The following is an 18,282-nucleotide window of genomic DNA, read 5'->3' as shown; positions in this document are numbered from 1 at the left end:
CACCAGTGTGGAGCTCACAGAATCACAGAATCACACTCGTGGTCACCTCGGTCATGCCAGCCCCCCCAGCAGCTGGTTTGTTACCACACACCGCTCCCACCCCAGGGGCTGGGGGCAGAAGACCCCTGCTCACTCCAGTAAGCCGATGTTCAGCCCACTCACTCCAGAAGCTGGCAGGCTGGGGACCTGCACTTGGCTCCCATTGCTGCCTCTCTTTCTCCTCATCCCTTGCTGCCTTGGAAAAGGTCATTAGTCCTTAAGGGTATTGTTAAAAGAGCAGACACTTTCCCTCTGCAGACCCTTACACCCCAAACCCAAGAACACCACATAGCACTAGGAAAAAACAGGAAAGGTGTTTGGGAGGCTCTTACAATTTTAAGCTACAGCAACTTTTAGTTTTACTCCAAAGATGCAAACTAAAACATCCCACATACATTTGCAAGCAGTTATTTGTAGGTACTGAGTTCAGTGAGAATCATTGCTTAGTAGTTTATAGTTTGATGTAAATCCATCCACTAGCACATTTAAATTCCTGATCTGGAAATGGAATGAAGCAGGCAGTCACCTGAAAACTAAACAGTATATGCATCTCAGCGGAGGTTCCCAAGCTGTGTGGACCTTCATGATGCTGAAAGTTGGACATCGCAGCAAGGAGGCCATTCTCACAGCTTGATTGTGGCCCTGATTGGTGTTACCTGTGGAGTGCGAACATCTACTGGCTGCAACTATTGGAAGCGTTTGTGCAAAAATGCATCTATTTTTACTGCAAACCTTAAAAATGAGCCAGTTCGAACAGAGCAGAGTTTTCACAGAAGAGACAAAATGCAGTCTTTTTCAGTCACGCGCAAAGCCACATTTCTCAAATCCTCTCTCATGCTAATTCATGCCACCAAGGTGACTGGTGTTTTGTGTTTGCTTGAGTGCTGTTTTATACACCTTCAACAAGTATTGTCACTAAGCTGCTGCAAGATCACTATAGTACCATTCAATATTTAGATGTTGTTCTAAAAATATTCAGTTAAGTGTGTAATGAACAAAGAAAGAGAATCATGCTACAACAGTGGGAGACTTTTTTTGGGATATTCAGGATATTGATAGGTACTGTTGAACTCATTCTTCCTATGGGATGCAATATGTGACTTCAGATAGAGTTTTCATCTAAAAGGGGCTTTATCACCAGAAAGATATCTTTTCTTTTCTGAACACAGATGAAAACAATGTTATCTCAAGAAGATACCCAGAAATGAATGTCAACATGAAATAGGACTACCAGACAAGAGCTACAGAAAAGTAGATATACACCCTCCCCGCCCTTTTTTTTTTAATTGGTTTGTGATTCCCAAATGGGATTCCTTTGAGAGCAGGTATTTGGATCAGTTTATATAATTGGCAAGTGAGCGTGGGGACAGATTATGAAAGGATGGTCAAATAATTTGTGCTCTGCTGAGTTTACACAGTGGAATGAGTCTGAACTAAAGACAGACTTGAGAATTAACATGAATCCCAAAGCTCCGCGTATACTGAAATAATTAGTGTCAGCTCAGCAAGGCAGTACCAGCCTTTTTAGTCTTTATGAAATATTTGCTGGCAGGTGACTAGACAGTGACTAGCTTGCTTGTCACTCTTGATGATGTTTTCCTACATTAGAATAAATCATCAACATGACTCTGAATTTGGTATGTACAATTTCAAAAGCATCTTGCAACAACATTTTTTTTAAAAACAACAGTTCTTTTTTATCTTCATTTGTTGATGATGCATTCTCATGACCTTAATTTCTCTGGTGTTGTTTAAATACGTTGTACATGTTTTCTGCTGTTTAAAAGCTGTGAGACAAATGCAGTAACAAAGTCTGGTGAGTACAAATGCCAGAACTATTCAGATCTCTAACTGAAACATCCAAGAGCATCTCTGGAATAACAGCAACAACTAACCACAAGCCCCAGAAAACTCTCCTGTATTTTTGAGTATTCAAGGATCTAAAGTTCAACTCAAAAGCAGAATATGACACCAAATTAAATTAATTATAAAATATAGCTTCAAATTCTGTTTTTGCTGAATAACAGTTTTCACTGAGATAACAACTGCTCCTTCTCTCATTGCCTTACTGGCCATATGCTTTCCAGAATCTCAGGCAGAGATCTTTGAAAGATAAAATATTCCTCTACCTTTTGTAGTGTCATCAGAACACAATCTGTCTACAGTCCTTATCACAACCAAATCAAGCATATCTGGTGCTGCTGCTTTAGGGTAGTTTCCTTCCTGTTGCCTTTGTGAGGTGCTTTCACCTTGTTACGCATGAGGAAACGATGACAGGCGTTTGCAGCAAGATAGAGAGAAGTCCATGAATTCCCAAAACTCCACCTAGTGTCTTAATTATTGGGTTACAGGAATTATGATATCCTCCAACTCACTCTGCAGTCACAGCCTCAGAAAGACCATTTTACGTGCTAGGATCTGCTCCCACTGTGCTGAGTTCAGCAGCAGAGCAGACAGCAGCAGCACAAAGGAGATGCTCTGCACCATCAATACAGGCTGAGACTGAGCTTGTGTCCAGCTGCAGGAGGTCCTGCTACAACACAGCATTGTCCATCCCTCCTCCATCCCTCCTCCATCCGCCCCAACTGCATCCCCAGAGCAGGAAAAGGAACTGAAGCTGGACCCTGATGTGATACTTGAAGGCTGTGTTTGTGCAACTGGATTTTTCTAAGCATGTCCGTATTAAGAATAAAACCATCCTCTCTACACCAACAAACAATGCTGACAGTATGAAATGCCTCCAGCCTAACCTACTCTGCAGCAACTCCCACATCTCAGATCCACTCATGAGCACAGGGAAGACATATCTACAGCCCCCAATTTTCCTGATGAGCTGTAGTCCATGTCATCTCAACACCAAAATCACACCGTTAGAAGAACTGTCCTTCTTGCGTGTCAGGAAATCTGTCCAGAAAACACTGTATGGTCTCTGGCATTTAAACTAAAAACCAGAAACCAAGGAAAGCAGATTTTCTGTTCAAAGGCCACATGCCCTGCTCTGATGAAGAGTCACATCATCTCCTTATGACATAAGACAGGAAGACTGTCATTGACCATGATTCCTGAGATCTGCTCCAGTCGTTTTCAAATGGCATCTACAAACCAACACAGTTCAGGACTACCTAATATGTCTGGAACAACTGAATTTGTTTTACATCATATTGGAGATATCCCTTCAGCAAGGCTACATGGGAAATGAAATCCAAGTTGCAATACCACTGCTCATTCTACAGCAGAAAGAGAATCACATGCCAAAATTGGAAATATGGAAAATTAAATCCACTTTCCATTCTGAAAATGACACGGTGATGTTTATAATTCGTTACAACATGATCAAATACCAAACATAGAACACGTGAGCATGGTCTTGGCAATACAAATAATTAAACAAGCATATGATTCTATGATATAAAATTGTCATAATTTAGTAATTATGCCTGTCTATTACTTTAGGACATTGATAAGCTAGAGAAATACAGCTAAACCAAAACGGATGAAAATCTTCAAGTTCAAGGAGAAAAAGTGATTACAAAGTGTGGGATGAAGAAAAACAACAGGAAAAAAGACCATGCTGAGATGTAAATTTCTTATGGATTTGGATTCAGTATGATTTAATGCCTTAGTATTCCTGTTAGGGCAGAATTGTTTAAAGCTTGCTAATGAAGCAATGCAAACCATTCAGTACTAGCTGTATTATTTAAAACCTACATCCTGCAAACCTGGGATCACCTATGTGCTCTGAGGTATCCCACTGACTCTTCCAATGGGCTTGTCATCCATATACATATAGACACCACCAGTGAGGATAAATCAAAATGCAGCCATTGCATCTTCTGCTAATAAAATGTTTCTTTCTATGAAGAATGCATCCACAATATTCATTGTGAGCAGTTGTTGGACAGGGAGTCTGTCTCAGAGCACATCCTCCCTGTGTTTGGTCAGGAAGTCATTAATACACTGAGGATTAACTGCAGGATAGTGTGGCAGAATTAATTCTCTTTGCAACTCCTCTGTTTATGGGGTGTCTATCAGTTAAAATGAACTTAAGACATATGGAGGTGAACACAAAATCTTTTACTGAAATGACAGGTCAAGCTCTCAGAAAGTAATGTGAGGTTGAAGGTGGCACAGCCTCATCTGTAAAGACTGTGGCAATGATCTTTCTTCTCAAAGGCCTTTTTACAGAAGGTGTAGGGCCTTCCTGAAGTCCATGCCAGTGACTTCAATGGCATCTTAATGGAGTAATTTTCAATGCTTTTTCAGTCTAGCATTGCATTTAACGATGCAATAAAACCTGCTGCATTCAGAAGAGGACATTTACCTACAACCCTAGGGACTTGGGTTTCAGACTTGAAAGCCAAATGGATTTAGCAAACTTTGCTCCAAACGGGTGAGGTTGTAAGGTGCTCCAATGGAGCCCATTTATGCCATGACGCTGAGAGCTCATAGAGACTCCTTGCCTGCATTTAGCACTGGCAATAAAATACAAGGCGGAATAGCCGTGTAGCTAGTGGCTGTCTCTAAGTTCCTACCACTTCAGTCCGTGGCTTGAGACCTTTAATTTTTGGGAAACTTGGGCTAAGCTCAATCCCCACTCACAAAAGAAGTTGAAGAAAAATACGTAGTAAGAAGAGGACGTGTGGGTTCCCTGTAATAACAAACCCTATGTCTACTAGTGAAAAGAAGGCTGTGAACCACTGACTTTCCACTAGTGCACAAATAAAACCAGTGAGTGTGAAGAAATACCAGCTTTCACCTTCCGCTACACTTAGCAGTAGCCAGTCTCGCCAGCTGGCACGTCTCCCCTCCCAGCCAACCTGCCTTTGATATCCGTCAGCCTCTGGCTACAGAGACATCTGGAAGTTATTATCCAGCAGAGCGTATCACAAACCCATTTACATAATATAATATCATATTTTGTGTTCCTGCTTAGCTGAACATTTTGGATCACTCTAATGTTTGGGTAAATAAGCCACCATTCTCTGCATATAAATAACTGTGCGTCTTAGGGTATGTTTGTTAGAGATTATTAATTTTATAGGGCTCAACCCGCAAAATGGATGAATGCTCTGGATTCAGCAATAAAGTAGACTATTCTTGCATTTGAAATAAAATCTAACTGTAATAGAAGGTGAGGTAATAAGACTTTTATTCCCCAAGTATCAGTATTATTTACGATTTAACTTGTTTTATTTATACGCTGGTCTTATTATTTTTACAGAATCTTTAACACTTTGCACTAGACATTTTTCAGAACAGAAATAATACTTGGCTTGCTTTGTTTCAAGTGTCACTCCTAGCGTTTAACTGAGGCAATGTGTTTTTAATACACTTTTATTAATGCTAGGAGATACAAAGACAGCTTTAGTCCATTGTTCAAACATATTCACCTTCATCTCTGTTATCAATATGCATTTTGAAAACTTCTACCATTTTCTACCACGAAAAATCGATTTAAAAATATTTAATCTGAAGCATTTTTGCTTGTTTCCATGGTAGCTGTGAAAAGGACAGGAGGAAATGGTATTTACCAAACACGAAATAAGACAATGAAAATATAGCTTAGTTCCTTAACAAAGGGAACATGAGAGTGCTGCTAAATAAACAGTTGCATGAATTCTGTTCTAAGGAGACAACATTTTGCTGACATCAGGGATGGCAGTGGAGGACGAATGAGCTCTCTTTTCCCAAAATACACCATTTTCCCAGTTTTTGATCTTGCAGCAGAAAGAGATATTTCATTTTGTGTTTTCCTACAGCATAATGAAAGGGTTGCAGAACAAAAGGCAAATTTATTTATTTTAGGGTAATTGATTCTTTTGTATTTAGGTCATTGCTGAATTTGCCAAAGTTGAAGGCAGAAAAGTAGAGTTTTAAGAAGATGAGATTTCCTATTTTAGAGTTCCTTTTATTACAGTCTGTCTATGTGAAGGTATTCTTTAGGAACCATGCAGGTAAGGAATCCATAATTTGTTTTTCTCCTTATCTACCTCCTGGAATTCGGTAATGACTATCTATATTAGCTCTGTTTACTAATAGTTTTAAGCACAGTGGTAAATTTAATCAAAGAGAGCTTCATATCACGTCCCATTGCCATCAAGACATAAATTGCTATTCATGAATGATTTGTGTCAAAGTGTTCTAAAAACTAGTGTTTTAGCAGCAAGATGTTCCAATGTGCACAGTACTTCAACAGGGGCATTAAATTAATGTGTTTGCAGAGAAGCCACTAATTGACAATGAGACGTGATTTTGGCAGTAGACTTCCACTTTAAAGATAATGAACAGTGTTCAGATATAGAGAAGAACCCCCTCTGCTCCTAAAACCATACTAATAATTCCTGGTATAAACAGAAATAGGGGGAACCAATCCTGACAGGATATTTCAAGTGCCAAATCAAGCTGTTTGATCATCACGACTTACAAAAGCAAACAGTGGAATCTCAGCATTTGTGACCTTTATCAAATCTGGCTACATACAGTCAGGAATGTTATGTTTGGTTAGGAACTCATTAAACAAAATTACCTCTCCATTTATAGAAACCATACAATTACAGTATAAAACATTTTAATTAAATCAGCTAGTTAAGCAAAAATTCATTACTTTTTTTTTTTTTTTTTTTTTTTTTTTATCAGTTAGCAGTGGGGCTGCATAGAGCAGTTCACATCAGAGTCAATTAGTAAGAAAAATTGTCAGATTTGGCAAGTGCATGAGCTTCCAGAACACATCAGCTGACAGGGAAGGAAAAGTTTGACTAAAATCGAACAGAGTTATGGCCCCCAGAGGAGGAGAATGAGCCATGTAAAATGCACACACATGCATCAGGCATGCCAAACACACAAGGAGTCTGTGTCAAAGCTGAGCAACTGTCTGAATGTGCAGTGTTCCTTGATTTCTGAAAAATGATGTGTGCATGCAAATTTAGGGTTGCAAGGTACCTGCCTGGTTTTGCAGGCTTTGGAAAATTTTAACCAGCAAAACTAATAAAATGTGATCAGAGTGACTGAGGAACCACAATGGTCGTTAGCATTGTAGGGACTGCAAAGCAAGAAAAAAGCTGAAAAAGTATATAAGGTGAAAACAGGAAATATTCAAATAGGTAGACTATAATGCTCGTTTGTAAGTGAGGCAGGAAAAGATCACTTTTTTTTTTTTTTCAGAAGATGCAGCAGGGCCTTTAATGGCCAACTGTAATTAAATCCGAAGTCTGGACTCCAGAGGAAAGACACCCACCAGCTCGTGGCAAAGCCCACAAGGTTGCCACAGAAGACTCTTATTCAAAATGACAAATGCTGTTTAATCTCTTTGATCAGAATACCTAACAAGGTTAGTGGTGCAGGTAAGTAACTTGTAGACACAGACGGCAGCCAACGTGCAAGCTTGTGTCCTCAGCCAGCATAGCTTTTCATGTGGCTGCTGACCAGGCGACCCACTTTGGGACAGAACTCATTGATTTCCCAGTGCAATTTAATCGATTTAATTGAAACTCAGAAACTACCTGCACTCACCCGCACCTTTCATTTGGAAAATTATCATTGTTTTAAGTCAAAATCTGGTTAACATCACCAAAGCACCTCGGATGCTCTGCTTTTGTATTAGCAGAACATGAAGACCTGCAGGCAACAAACACACTCGTTACCAAACAGTCACAAAATGCAAAAGGTACGTCTAAGGGGAGAGGAGTTTTGACTGAGTTGGAGAGGCAGCACTGTATTGAAACTTATTCTGTAGTACCACACTGCACCGATGATTAGAGGTATTGCCTGTACTGTGCACTGCTTTCAAGATTTTAAATGACGCTCTTCCTCTTCCATTCTCTGGAAGAATCGCATACCGATGCAGGTACATAAGAAATCTTCCTGCCTTTGGTGGAATCTTTTATGGTTCCCACAGGTTTCAAGCACCTGTGATCCTTTCTTGTCATTGTCAGGCTCTGAATATTACAAGAGCTTTCAATGAACAGAAGAAGATGACATCATCTACAAAGCTTAGCTCTTGATGTACTTTTCTTTCTCATTTTAAGGCTTGAACATCTTATCCCAACATGAAAAGTTCTGATGAGGCTGCTTCCTTGTAAAGCTCCCCACATCAACTTGACCTTTTCACATTCCCTTTGTAAGATCTAATCTTGCAATGCTTCTTAGGTAGGATTGTTTAAGAAACATCTAAATTACTGTTGTACTCTATCTTCTAGTGTTTACAAAAAAGACACTTCTATCTTCAAGTTAATGTCATTCTCATAATTGGAAGAAGCCATACACAATGGCTTCAGAACTACAAGTACTTCTCAAGAGCGTGGCTATTAAATTGCATAATTCTATGTGCTCTTCTACATGTTACCTGTTATGATATCTATATGACAGGAATAAAGGTGGTGGATCTTGGCATATATTATAAAGTACAAAAAAAACCAACAAACCCTAAACCGACACACTGCTGTAGCTTGATATTAGCTCTCTCATTCTGCAAGTATCTTATCGAGAAAAATGCATGAAATATCTGGGCTGGAAAGCCTCTTTTTCTACCCCAATAAAACTTCTAATGAGTAATTTCACAGGCAACATTTTCAAAATTGCTCCAAAAAGCATTTCTGTTGCTTCTAGAACTCAGCCTGTTACAAATGCACTTCATCACTGAAAGAAGCAGGAGAAAATCTACCCCGTAACAAGCCTGGGAAACATTACTTAATCTCATTTTATTTTTCTAAAGCCATGAGGTTCAAAAGCTACATGAATTAAAATAATCATAATGAATTAAATGTAACAATATTCCTTCTCTTCATAATGTTTGCAAGTAAAAAGATCACAAGAGATTTAAGAGATCACAAGCACCACTGCTCCTTTAGCACAAAGCAAAGTAATTCATTCTGGTACTTCTCCCCAGTGCTAGCATGCGAGTTTGCCCTTTCAAGTTATCCTTTGGTTATTTCAAGAGGCTCTTGAGAAAAGGCTGTTCTTCTTTTATTCCCCAGTACTGGAGTGCACCTAAGCATATGCTTAAATTTGAACACATGAACACATTCAATTTATCCCCATTTGCATGCTGAAATTTGAGTGAGGGTTTAAATGCTTTGCTGGACAGAGAGAGTATCTGAAATCCCACCACTGCCTGGTGGTGCTGACAGCCTGCTCGACCCACCCAGCTATGCTGGATGCTCGGGGCTGCCTGCTGCTCCTCGCTCCTTCAGCTGGCAATGTCAAGGAGGCAAAGCATGCAGCGGCTCCGCTACCAGCATCCAGCCAGCAAAGACCTGACCTCCAGAGGCTGGGAGGAACTGAAGCTCTTCCTCACCCTGAGCTTGTAACTGTGATACTGTCTCAGCTCGCTGGGCAGAAGAAAGGTGGACTTTGTCAGGGCCTCTGACAAAGGCTTTTTTTTTTTCTTCTAAAGGATGTGCCTGCATGAAGGCATTTTTGTCTTTTACTCAAACTTATGTTTACACGAACATGGATCACCACAGTAGTGAAGAGTTTTTTTTTGGAGATTGAGGCCAAAATGTTTTTTTGAAGCAGCAGCCAGACTCGAGCAGTTAACAACAAAGAACGTGAAACCAGAGGTCAAGCGCTTTGATCTCGCGAGGGCACGGCGTACATCACAGGCAGGCAGTACGCAGCAGTCTGAGGGCTTTGTTTTATCAGCAAAGACTTATTTCTGTGTAGGTAGTTCGATCCTTATGACTTCTTTTTGTTTGAAGGAAGACAGATCTGGAGTGAATTTCACTTCAGGATGATCTTTCTAGTATGGCTTTGAGCCTGACCCTTGGTTAGATGCTGACTATTTAAGAACTAAATGCAGCGAGTGCAGTGCTCAGAAAGTTCACGTAGTGGGCTGATTTTCCAAGGCAATGAGCACCTGTATGTCATATCTTATCTTGGTTTCAGTGCAAGGCAATGTGATTGAACACACCTGAAAATCAGGTCAAGAAAGTTCACATGCTGTCACAAACAGCGCTTTCTGCTCACGCGACGATTAAATGCTAGATGTTCAAATTCACTTAAGCATGAAGTCTGACAAGTTCACCTGACGTGTCTCCACCAGACTTTCACAATTACCATGATCAGTTTCACTGGTAACAGTTATATGATATTAATGTATTAATTTACCCCCAGAATTGGTCAAACAGGGCGGCCTTGGGGCATCCACTGGACAGCATAATGAGCTGGTCCTGAAAATGTGCATAAATATAGCTAGAAAAAGGCAGGATGAGAAATACAATCCTTTTTATTCAGCCCCTCTCTAGGGATAACACAGCTTGCCATGAACTCCATCCCCTCGATACCATGTATCATACCTCATCCCAATACAGGGGAAGGAAGGAAGGGAAACAACTGAGGCAGCTTTCCCCCCCTCCTTCCAAGCACACCCACTTGGAAGTGTCAGGGTAAACGGGAGCAATGGAAGCACAACTCCTGCTTAAGCTGTCATTTTCTTCCATCAGGGGAAGGATACGTCTTCATTGCTCCCAGGCCCCATGCAGAGCATCCTGGCTAGCACAATAACTGAGGTCATAAACATGATCGGTGCTGAATAAGCTTTTCCTTGGCTGGAGACCTTTGTATTTGTGATCAGCAATAAAAGGTTGTATTGGAATTTAAAATCTCAGCTAGGTAAAATGCCAGAGATGATTATTTAAAGGCTTTAAATCAAAAAAGCTGGCTGTAAGAATCAGCTTTTCACATTCATATTGTATGGATGTAGATTCCTACCTCAGTAATGAAAGAAGCCCCAAATAAGATGAGACATAATAAAACACAAGCTAGACTTAAGCACGGATTGGTTTTTGACAGTGTTTCTCAATGTTTTAAACACAAGATACATACCCACATATTTGCAAGATTTTAATTGCACGATTTCCAGTGATTTAACAGTGAAAATTACAGTTAACAGTTTTAACAAAAATTTACATATTTCCATGCTCAGATTTTGAGAAGCTAAGAGAATGAGAAATTTAGTTTTACACAAACATGTTTCAAAGAAAACAATATATATATATATTTCTTAAGTAAATCACTATCAGCAAAGATGACTGTCATCCTAGATGTACTGAATATATCCTGGATGTCCAAGCTTTTTTTTGCTATGAATTTGCTTTCTATGCTGTATTTCTGTGATTCTGATTTTAATTCATGGAGAACAACAGAGAAAGAGGAGAAAATAAAGAAGAAAAAATGCCAAAAAAGACTTCTCATTTTTAGATGCAACCTGAAAAATAAAGCTCAAAATGAAAGAGTGGGCCAGAACTTCAGATGAGACAAACCAGCACTGGGAGTGAAGGATACTGATCAGCAAGGGATGACAAGGAGCTTGGACTGTATGGAGGTGGGGATAGTGTGGTAAGTGAAGCACAAAGGGCTATATATGCATTCATGCACTTCGGAAGACTTGAGTTTCTGCAAATAAGAAGCAGAGGGCACTCTGAAGATTGGAGTCTTCAGCAATGTCACTGTTCACAGACATAATCTTCATCTGTGGACTTGTGGTTAAATCAATATCCAATTGTTATACATAACAGCAGGCTCTCTTAGAAAAGAAGACATTGCACTGCTAATTCCAGATAAGTAAAGTCTCGCTTTACTGTGTTTTCTTCTGGAGAATTATCCCACTCAAGTTTATCTTTCATAAATACTGACACAAGCTACAAGGACTTAATATTATTTCATAAACAACTTTTTTTTTTTTTTTTTTTCTTTTCTTTCTTTTGCTTCTTTATTCCAAATTATACCCACAGGTCTGACTGATACCTTCAATTGGAACAACAGGCAGCCAGACAAGAACAGTGTAAGAAACTTTATCTTAAGTATTTATTGTTATGCTAGAATATCACTCAGTTTCCTCTGGGGTAATTCAGCACTCCTGTGGGAAATATGTGACCTCATTTGCATTTTCTAATTGAATTGCTATCAGGTTTCCTGCAAGACTGAACAAAAAAAGTTTCTAGACTTACTACCACCACTTGTATTAACCAAAAAGTTTACCTTCAAATGCTTTCTGGGGAGGAAGGGAAAATGTATGCTTCATGTATCATAAAATGTGTTTTTAAATATTTACCTTATTTGCCATCATTTCATCCTATTAGCATTAAATTTTACTGTAGTTATTGGATTTTATTTTTTTAAAGCAGTTGCCAGTGAAAATTTGCAGATTTGCCCAGGTTATTTAGTTATTCAATGCAATTAGCACATTTATTACGCCAACATTAAGAAGCAGGGTAAGCTGTCACTGTATTGGGTCACTTGGCATCAAAATGCCATCTTGCACCCAGAGTAACTGCACAGCTGTGGAATCTGAGGCACAGGCACAGACACTAGTTTTGCAAGGAAAGCACCCCAGGGGATGCCTATCCTGACAGAAGCTATCCTGAACTGATTTGCTACCCACCCTGGCCACCAGCAAAGCACTCCAAACCTGCTATGCGAATTTCCATTCTTAGATACTGTAATAATAATGGACCACAAACACAAAGGATTGCGTTCTTGAGGGTCTTATCATCTGAGCCCTCCTGGGAAGTAGACTGCTCTTTGCAGACAGGCTTTAGAAGACAGGGCTTGGTCCTTCAGGACACACTGTGAATTTGCAACAGAGCAGGGACCTCACTTCTGGTCCCCACAACCTTGGCTGGTGCCTCAACATCAAATTATCTTATATTTACCCTGTACTAACCGTTTTACTCTGTATTAACCTCCACAAGATGCCAAATGTCTAATAAAGGCCTTTTGAGGTGGGATGATCATATTTTCATGAAGCTTTAATCCATGGAAAATCATAAACTAAATTCAGATTTGGCCTTTCAGTGATGATTCAGGAAGGAGAAGAGGGGCAGCAAGATTTCCTCGTGCAGTGAGGCTGCCCCAGCTGATGGCTGCTGGTCACGGAGAAGCACCCTGAAACACAGATGCTGGGCGAGCGAGCCAGAAGGACTTGTTTGTGCTGTAGGTGCCAGCAAACAGAGATCACTAGGTGTAGGAAGGCAGATTTCATGCCAATTATTTTTAATGTCTGGGAGCTGTTTAGCATTTTCACAAAATCAGTCACATATTTACCAAGTAAAATGGAAACGGATGCACGCGCTAGAACAAAGAGTTGGTCTCTCTCCCTCTCTCACGTTACCTCCTCCCTTCTCTCTTGCATTTGCCATCCCCATACCCTTAATATACCACAACAGTGTGAAAAGTCTTTAAAACAAGGATGTAGTTATGCTTGAGTCGTATTATACCTTACAAAAACAGATGTGAAGTCTGTTTCTAGTAAAAACCATGAAATGTAGTATATTAGGGTCACAGCCTGAAACATATTGTACTGGATATTGTTGTTTTGTTTTGTTTTTAGCATAAACACTATTATTTTTGAAATAAACTCATAATCATATTTATTTCTTTGGTAAACAAAGGTTTATTTTGTTGGTAAAAAAGCACAAGCATTTAAATAAAATAGAAGTCAAATGCCTGCTATAGGAACCCACAATAAAACTCCTTGTGACCTTGTCATTAGTCTTGTTTTCTATATTTTTTCAGCCTCAAACTACACACTAATAAGGCTTTTAGAAAGGAGGGATATGAATTTTAAAAAGCTTAACGCTCTCTATTTTGAACCAGAGTTCAGCTTATATTAACATTAGATGAGTGTTGAACCAAATATTTTACTAAAGCAGAAATGTGTACTTAGTTTTCTTTCTGCTACAACAAGAAGAAATTTAAGGCAGTATATAAGACACCTTACTTTGTGCCTTCAATATTTAATTACTTTTAGAGGGAAGCAGTATTTCTTTGGTTAGAAAATGGCAAATACAGCTGACATAACATACAGGGCTTAGCTCTATCTTGCACAAGCCAGACTTTTACTGAAGAGCAGCGGAAATGTATTTATATGACTCTAAGCCATGCAAAACCTCAGGGGTCAGCCCACCGAGTGACTAATAGATTTAAGCCTCTCCAAGTCTTTTCCATCTTGTCTCAAGTGTGATAAAAATTTCCCCAAATGCTGCAAACTCTCACGTTGCGGCATGCTTACAATAAGGCACAGAAAACCTCTCTCGTTCTTCCCCTCATCTGCCCTCTCTGCCCAAGCACTGCAGCAAAGAGGAGAGGAGAGGCCAGTCTTGCTATCTGACAGCCACCACAGTGCATTAATCCCATCTACAGCCACAGCCAAGTGGCCCTGCCTGTCTGTTCCCAGGTGACCCCCACCTTCACCCTTGCTCTGCAAGGTCTTCAAGACCCAGCAATAAATCAGGCTCCTCAGCCAATTTCCTGCCAAATTTATGCTAAAGGTAACCCCAACTATAACAACGTATTTAAGCATAACTGCCCAACCACCAAAGAATGTTTTATTTATTTTTTTTTGAGCAGGCAGCAGAACCACATTTACTCAGTGTTGCACATGATCTTCAGCCCAGACTAACACTGAAAATGAAGGAGAACTGCTGCCAAAGATAATATGGAAGAGGTGGGCCAGAGACAGCTACGCAAGGAGCAGAGCAGAAGAAATTTGTTTTTGTGGAGCAGTCCCTGATTTCATTGCCACCGCGCAGCCCACGGCTGTATTTAAGTGAAGCAATATTGCTGTCAGATTGCTGGGCAGGGACAGATCCTTCCTGCTTTCGAGCTACGTGTATGAAACTAAGAAAGCAAGCAAGCACTGGTAAACTCCTGTCTCAAACACTGAATGGTGCAGGCTTTGGAGCTGGAGTTGACTCCAGCTGTGGGGAAGGGAGGACGCTGGCACCGAGCAGAGGGGATGTTTGCCACTGTGGTTGCCACGTTGTGTCGCTGCCCTGCTGGTGCTCACAGCCTGTGAGCAAATGTCACTTAGCAGGCAGCAGCAATGCTCCCTGTCCTTGCTGCACTGGAAGAAAACAAGTTCCAATCTCCATCTGGAAGCCCTGCCTGGGTGCACGCATCACCCCTGAGGAGCTGCAGGACCATGGAGACTGCTCGTGGAGAGCAATGAGGCACTGTGAAAGCTGGGGAGGCATCTGCAGTGCAGCAGAAGCAGTCAGTGCATGACTCCAGGTCTACGCTGTCACAGAGAAATCTGAATTTAACCTTGTTTTTCTCAAGAATATGGTTGACTTGGCCTCCGGAGAGAGAGAGGCACCTTTTGTCTGCAGGATTTATTTCAAGTTGAGGTAGAGTATTAGCAATGAGATGCAAACACAAGGTATATAATAGTATATATATCTGCAGTACATAACAGATCCAAGTGGTTATTTAAATATACAAAAGTATGAGCTTAGAGAATGCTTCCCCACTGGCAACCTTAAATCACTTACATCAGGGAGGATCAAAGAATATTTGCATGAAATTTGCTGCTGCTTGTGGCATTTTCTACCTGGACACATGCCCTGGAAGCACAGACCAGACGACACAAACAATCCTATGCTGCATGTGACTTTTAAAGGCTTAGGGAACAGAGGCAAATGAAGAACGAAATAAGAAAAAGAGTTCTGAAAGCATCTTACCTTGTGTCCATTGTGTTGCAACTTCTCTCCCACCAGAAACCTGACGATTGCCTCCCATCTGCCCAGGGTCTGCGGATCCCAGGCGGTCACCATCAGGATCAGCTGCTTCGAGGGCATTTGCACCTGGTGGACAGCATACATGGTCCCATCTGCTCTCACCTTGAAGTCCAAGCTGTTGGTTTCATACCGAACTCCCTTGTTACCGGCACAGTTATTAAATTTTACTAGAACAGAGAGCAAGAGATGGAAGAAACGTGTGAGATTGGCGTGATAAGAAAAGCAATCAAATACAAGTTTCAGACATTTAATTTTCACTGATGTCTTCTATATCTCTAATAACCATCAAGGAAATGATTTAACTGTTTCTTCGACCTTTCAGGAGTGCTCTTGTGCTTTATCTCCATTCCCGGGGGAAGAAGTTGTAAGCCATTTTTAAAGTATTTGATACAGTTTCATTAGATCTCAAACACAGCTGTTCCCCATTTCTACAAGTGGATTTCTCCCTTGTTGCCATTATCTTTTAAATTCGACTGGAGTCTATTACCCACACTGTGGGTATTTTTTTGCACGAAATGTTCTCCATTTCCCTAACCCTTCAATAACCTACTTACCAGATAGCCTATTTGCACATTCTTAACTGAAATTTAAAAGCCCAGAACAATTCCATTATAAGAAATATAGAGGGAAAAAAATTATACAAAGAAGAAAAATTAAAACCATTTTGGGGAGCACATCCACTACTGGAAGTAGGTACCCACAGCCAGAGCTGCCATCCCACCCTGGTCGACCACTCCACACATTACAGCTACAGCAAAGAGGAACTGTAAAACTTTGCTTCACAAACCACAACTTGTCATTTAAAAGCTTACACTGTTGGATCCAAGCTCCCCAGTGACTGGTATTTTTATTTTTGGCGTTTTTCGGTCAAATTCATTTACAGTCTAGTTTGAAAACTGTTTTTATTGACATTATGAAGCATGTCACATACATTAGGCTGGAAAAAAACCAAACTATTATATGACAAAATTGACAAATCTGATAGAAATTGAACCTGCAGCTAATCACATAGGAAACAAAACACTTTCTGCCATTCAAGTAATCCACGGGGTGGAACACACATGTGGTGAAAGAAAACATATTGTACCCGTAAAAATATCTCAAGTGAGTGTGAATGGATATACAGCTTTCTAGCTAGTCCTGTTACATGGGCTCTGTAATGCTGCACCTTCTGAGAGCTTTGCAGCAATGCTCCGAGATATGGAATACCAGCTAGCCCAGGTCTGATGTTGCCTTGGCAGGCACTTAACTTTGCAGAAGAAAAGCTAGGTAAGATGAGTCCTACCTAGACTGGCTGTGGTGGGAGAAGGGGTGCAGAGGCAATCCAGGCTAAAGGAGCTCCTGGGGCCAGTTTGACCCCAGCCATCTCTTTCTTCCTGATTCTCCCATCTTTGACTGCTTCTGCAGTGCTGCTTTGAGCTGAATCAGGGGCTAAACTGGATTTAAAGGAAAACACCCAGGGGATGCCAAAGTGGAAAAAAAAAGGAGTGAGGAAACTGCTAACCGAAAAGTCCCCAGTACCACCACGCCATGGAGAAGTGAGAGGAGCAGACTGTGGTGGAAGAAGAAATTAAACAAAGTTTCTCCAAGTCCTCAGCACTGACCACAGGACTCCTTTTTCCCTTCTTCACTATACTGCACCTCTCCATAACTGGAGTGCTGTGATCATGCCGTAACCGTACATCTACAAAGGCTTTTCAGGCTGTGTATTTATTTAAGCCACATTAGTACTTTTTTATGTGCGTGTGGTAGGAACTGTTACCTAATGACATAGTAAATTATTAAGCACAAAGTAACTGTCACACACTAATTTCTAAAAAAAAAAAAAAAGAAAAAAAAAAAAAAAGAAGATGGATAAAGTTACCTAGAATATAAAAAAAGTGTGGGTAATGCTTTTAAGCAATTTCAACGTTATAGACTACAGCACTAGATTCTGGAAAGCCAAGGAAAACAAAAGTCCCTTAGTTTTGTTTTGGAAATCAAAACCGCCTGTCTTTATCTTTCACTGTCATTCAGCCTGCAATAAATAACCTCCATGTCTATCTCATCTGAAATGCTTTAGTCCAGACATTTGACCAGTTATCTCTACTTTCTATCTCCAGAAGCATAACAAATGGTTTTTGGTGTAATAGGAAGCAGCATCTCCTGCATTACTCGCAGTCTGAATGAAACATTGGCCACCATTGTTATAAGGGACAGGATATCACTTAATTGCCACTTTGACCACAGTTTGAAGCTCTTGGCATCTTGCTTTCAGTCACTGAGTGTCAGAGCAAGGTGCAGATAGAAGAATGCAGATTCAGCAGACTGGAGTGGAGGATCTCAGTCTTATGAAGGTGAGACTTCCATCAAGCTCAATAAAGACGAAAGCTTACACTTCCATGGTTCCCAGAGCAGCTAAAAATCATCTCAAACCTCAAAGTTCACATATACAGCTTGAAGCAAAACTTTAAAAAGATTTAGGACTCCGTGATGAGGCTTCAAACTTCAGCATTGCCAGAGCTGGAGCTCAGGCCCCTCTCAAGTTTCCCCGTGCCATGCAATGCATGGGCCAAACTCAACTGGTGCCAATGGCTACCAGTCCATACAAGTCAGTGCTCTACCTTGAGGTAAACTGGCACACAACAGCTCATCTCCAGTAGGCCAAAATTTCTTATCCCCCCCAAACAAGGTGTTACTTCTAAATGATCTACTGGGAATAATGCAAGGACCACATTAACTCCAGAAC

General features: G+C 40.5%; 1 protein-coding gene across 2 annotated transcripts in view; it reads right to left on the bottom strand.

Moving 5' to 3' along the window:
* Positions 1-18,282, bottom strand: part of CDH4 (cadherin 4) — a 454,811-nt gene that overhangs the window by 163,017 nt on the left and 273,512 nt on the right. The window contains exons 1-2 of one of the 2 annotated variants that reach the window (XM_035344249.1): positions 15,870-15,874; positions 15,498-15,721 (exon numbers count right to left, since the gene is read on the bottom strand). In XM_035344249.1, coding sequence (XP_035200140.1) covers positions 15,498-15,638 — 141 coding nt within the window. In that variant the 5' untranslated portion in view covers positions 15,639-15,721; positions 15,870-15,874. Of the gene's footprint in view, positions 1-15,497; positions 15,722-15,869; positions 15,875-18,282 lie in introns of those variants that run through there. The other variant, XM_035344248.1, reaches the window with a different exon arrangement.

This window comes from Oxyura jamaicensis, chromosome 20, assembly GCF_011077185.1.
Source record: "Oxyura jamaicensis isolate SHBP4307 breed ruddy duck chromosome 20, BPBGC_Ojam_1.0, whole genome shotgun sequence".
In the NCBI taxonomy this organism is placed as follows: domain Eukaryota; kingdom Metazoa; phylum Chordata; class Aves; order Anseriformes; family Anatidae; genus Oxyura; species Oxyura jamaicensis.
Note: the sequence above shows the minus strand (reverse complement) of the source record. Positions and strands in the feature narration are given on the sequence as shown.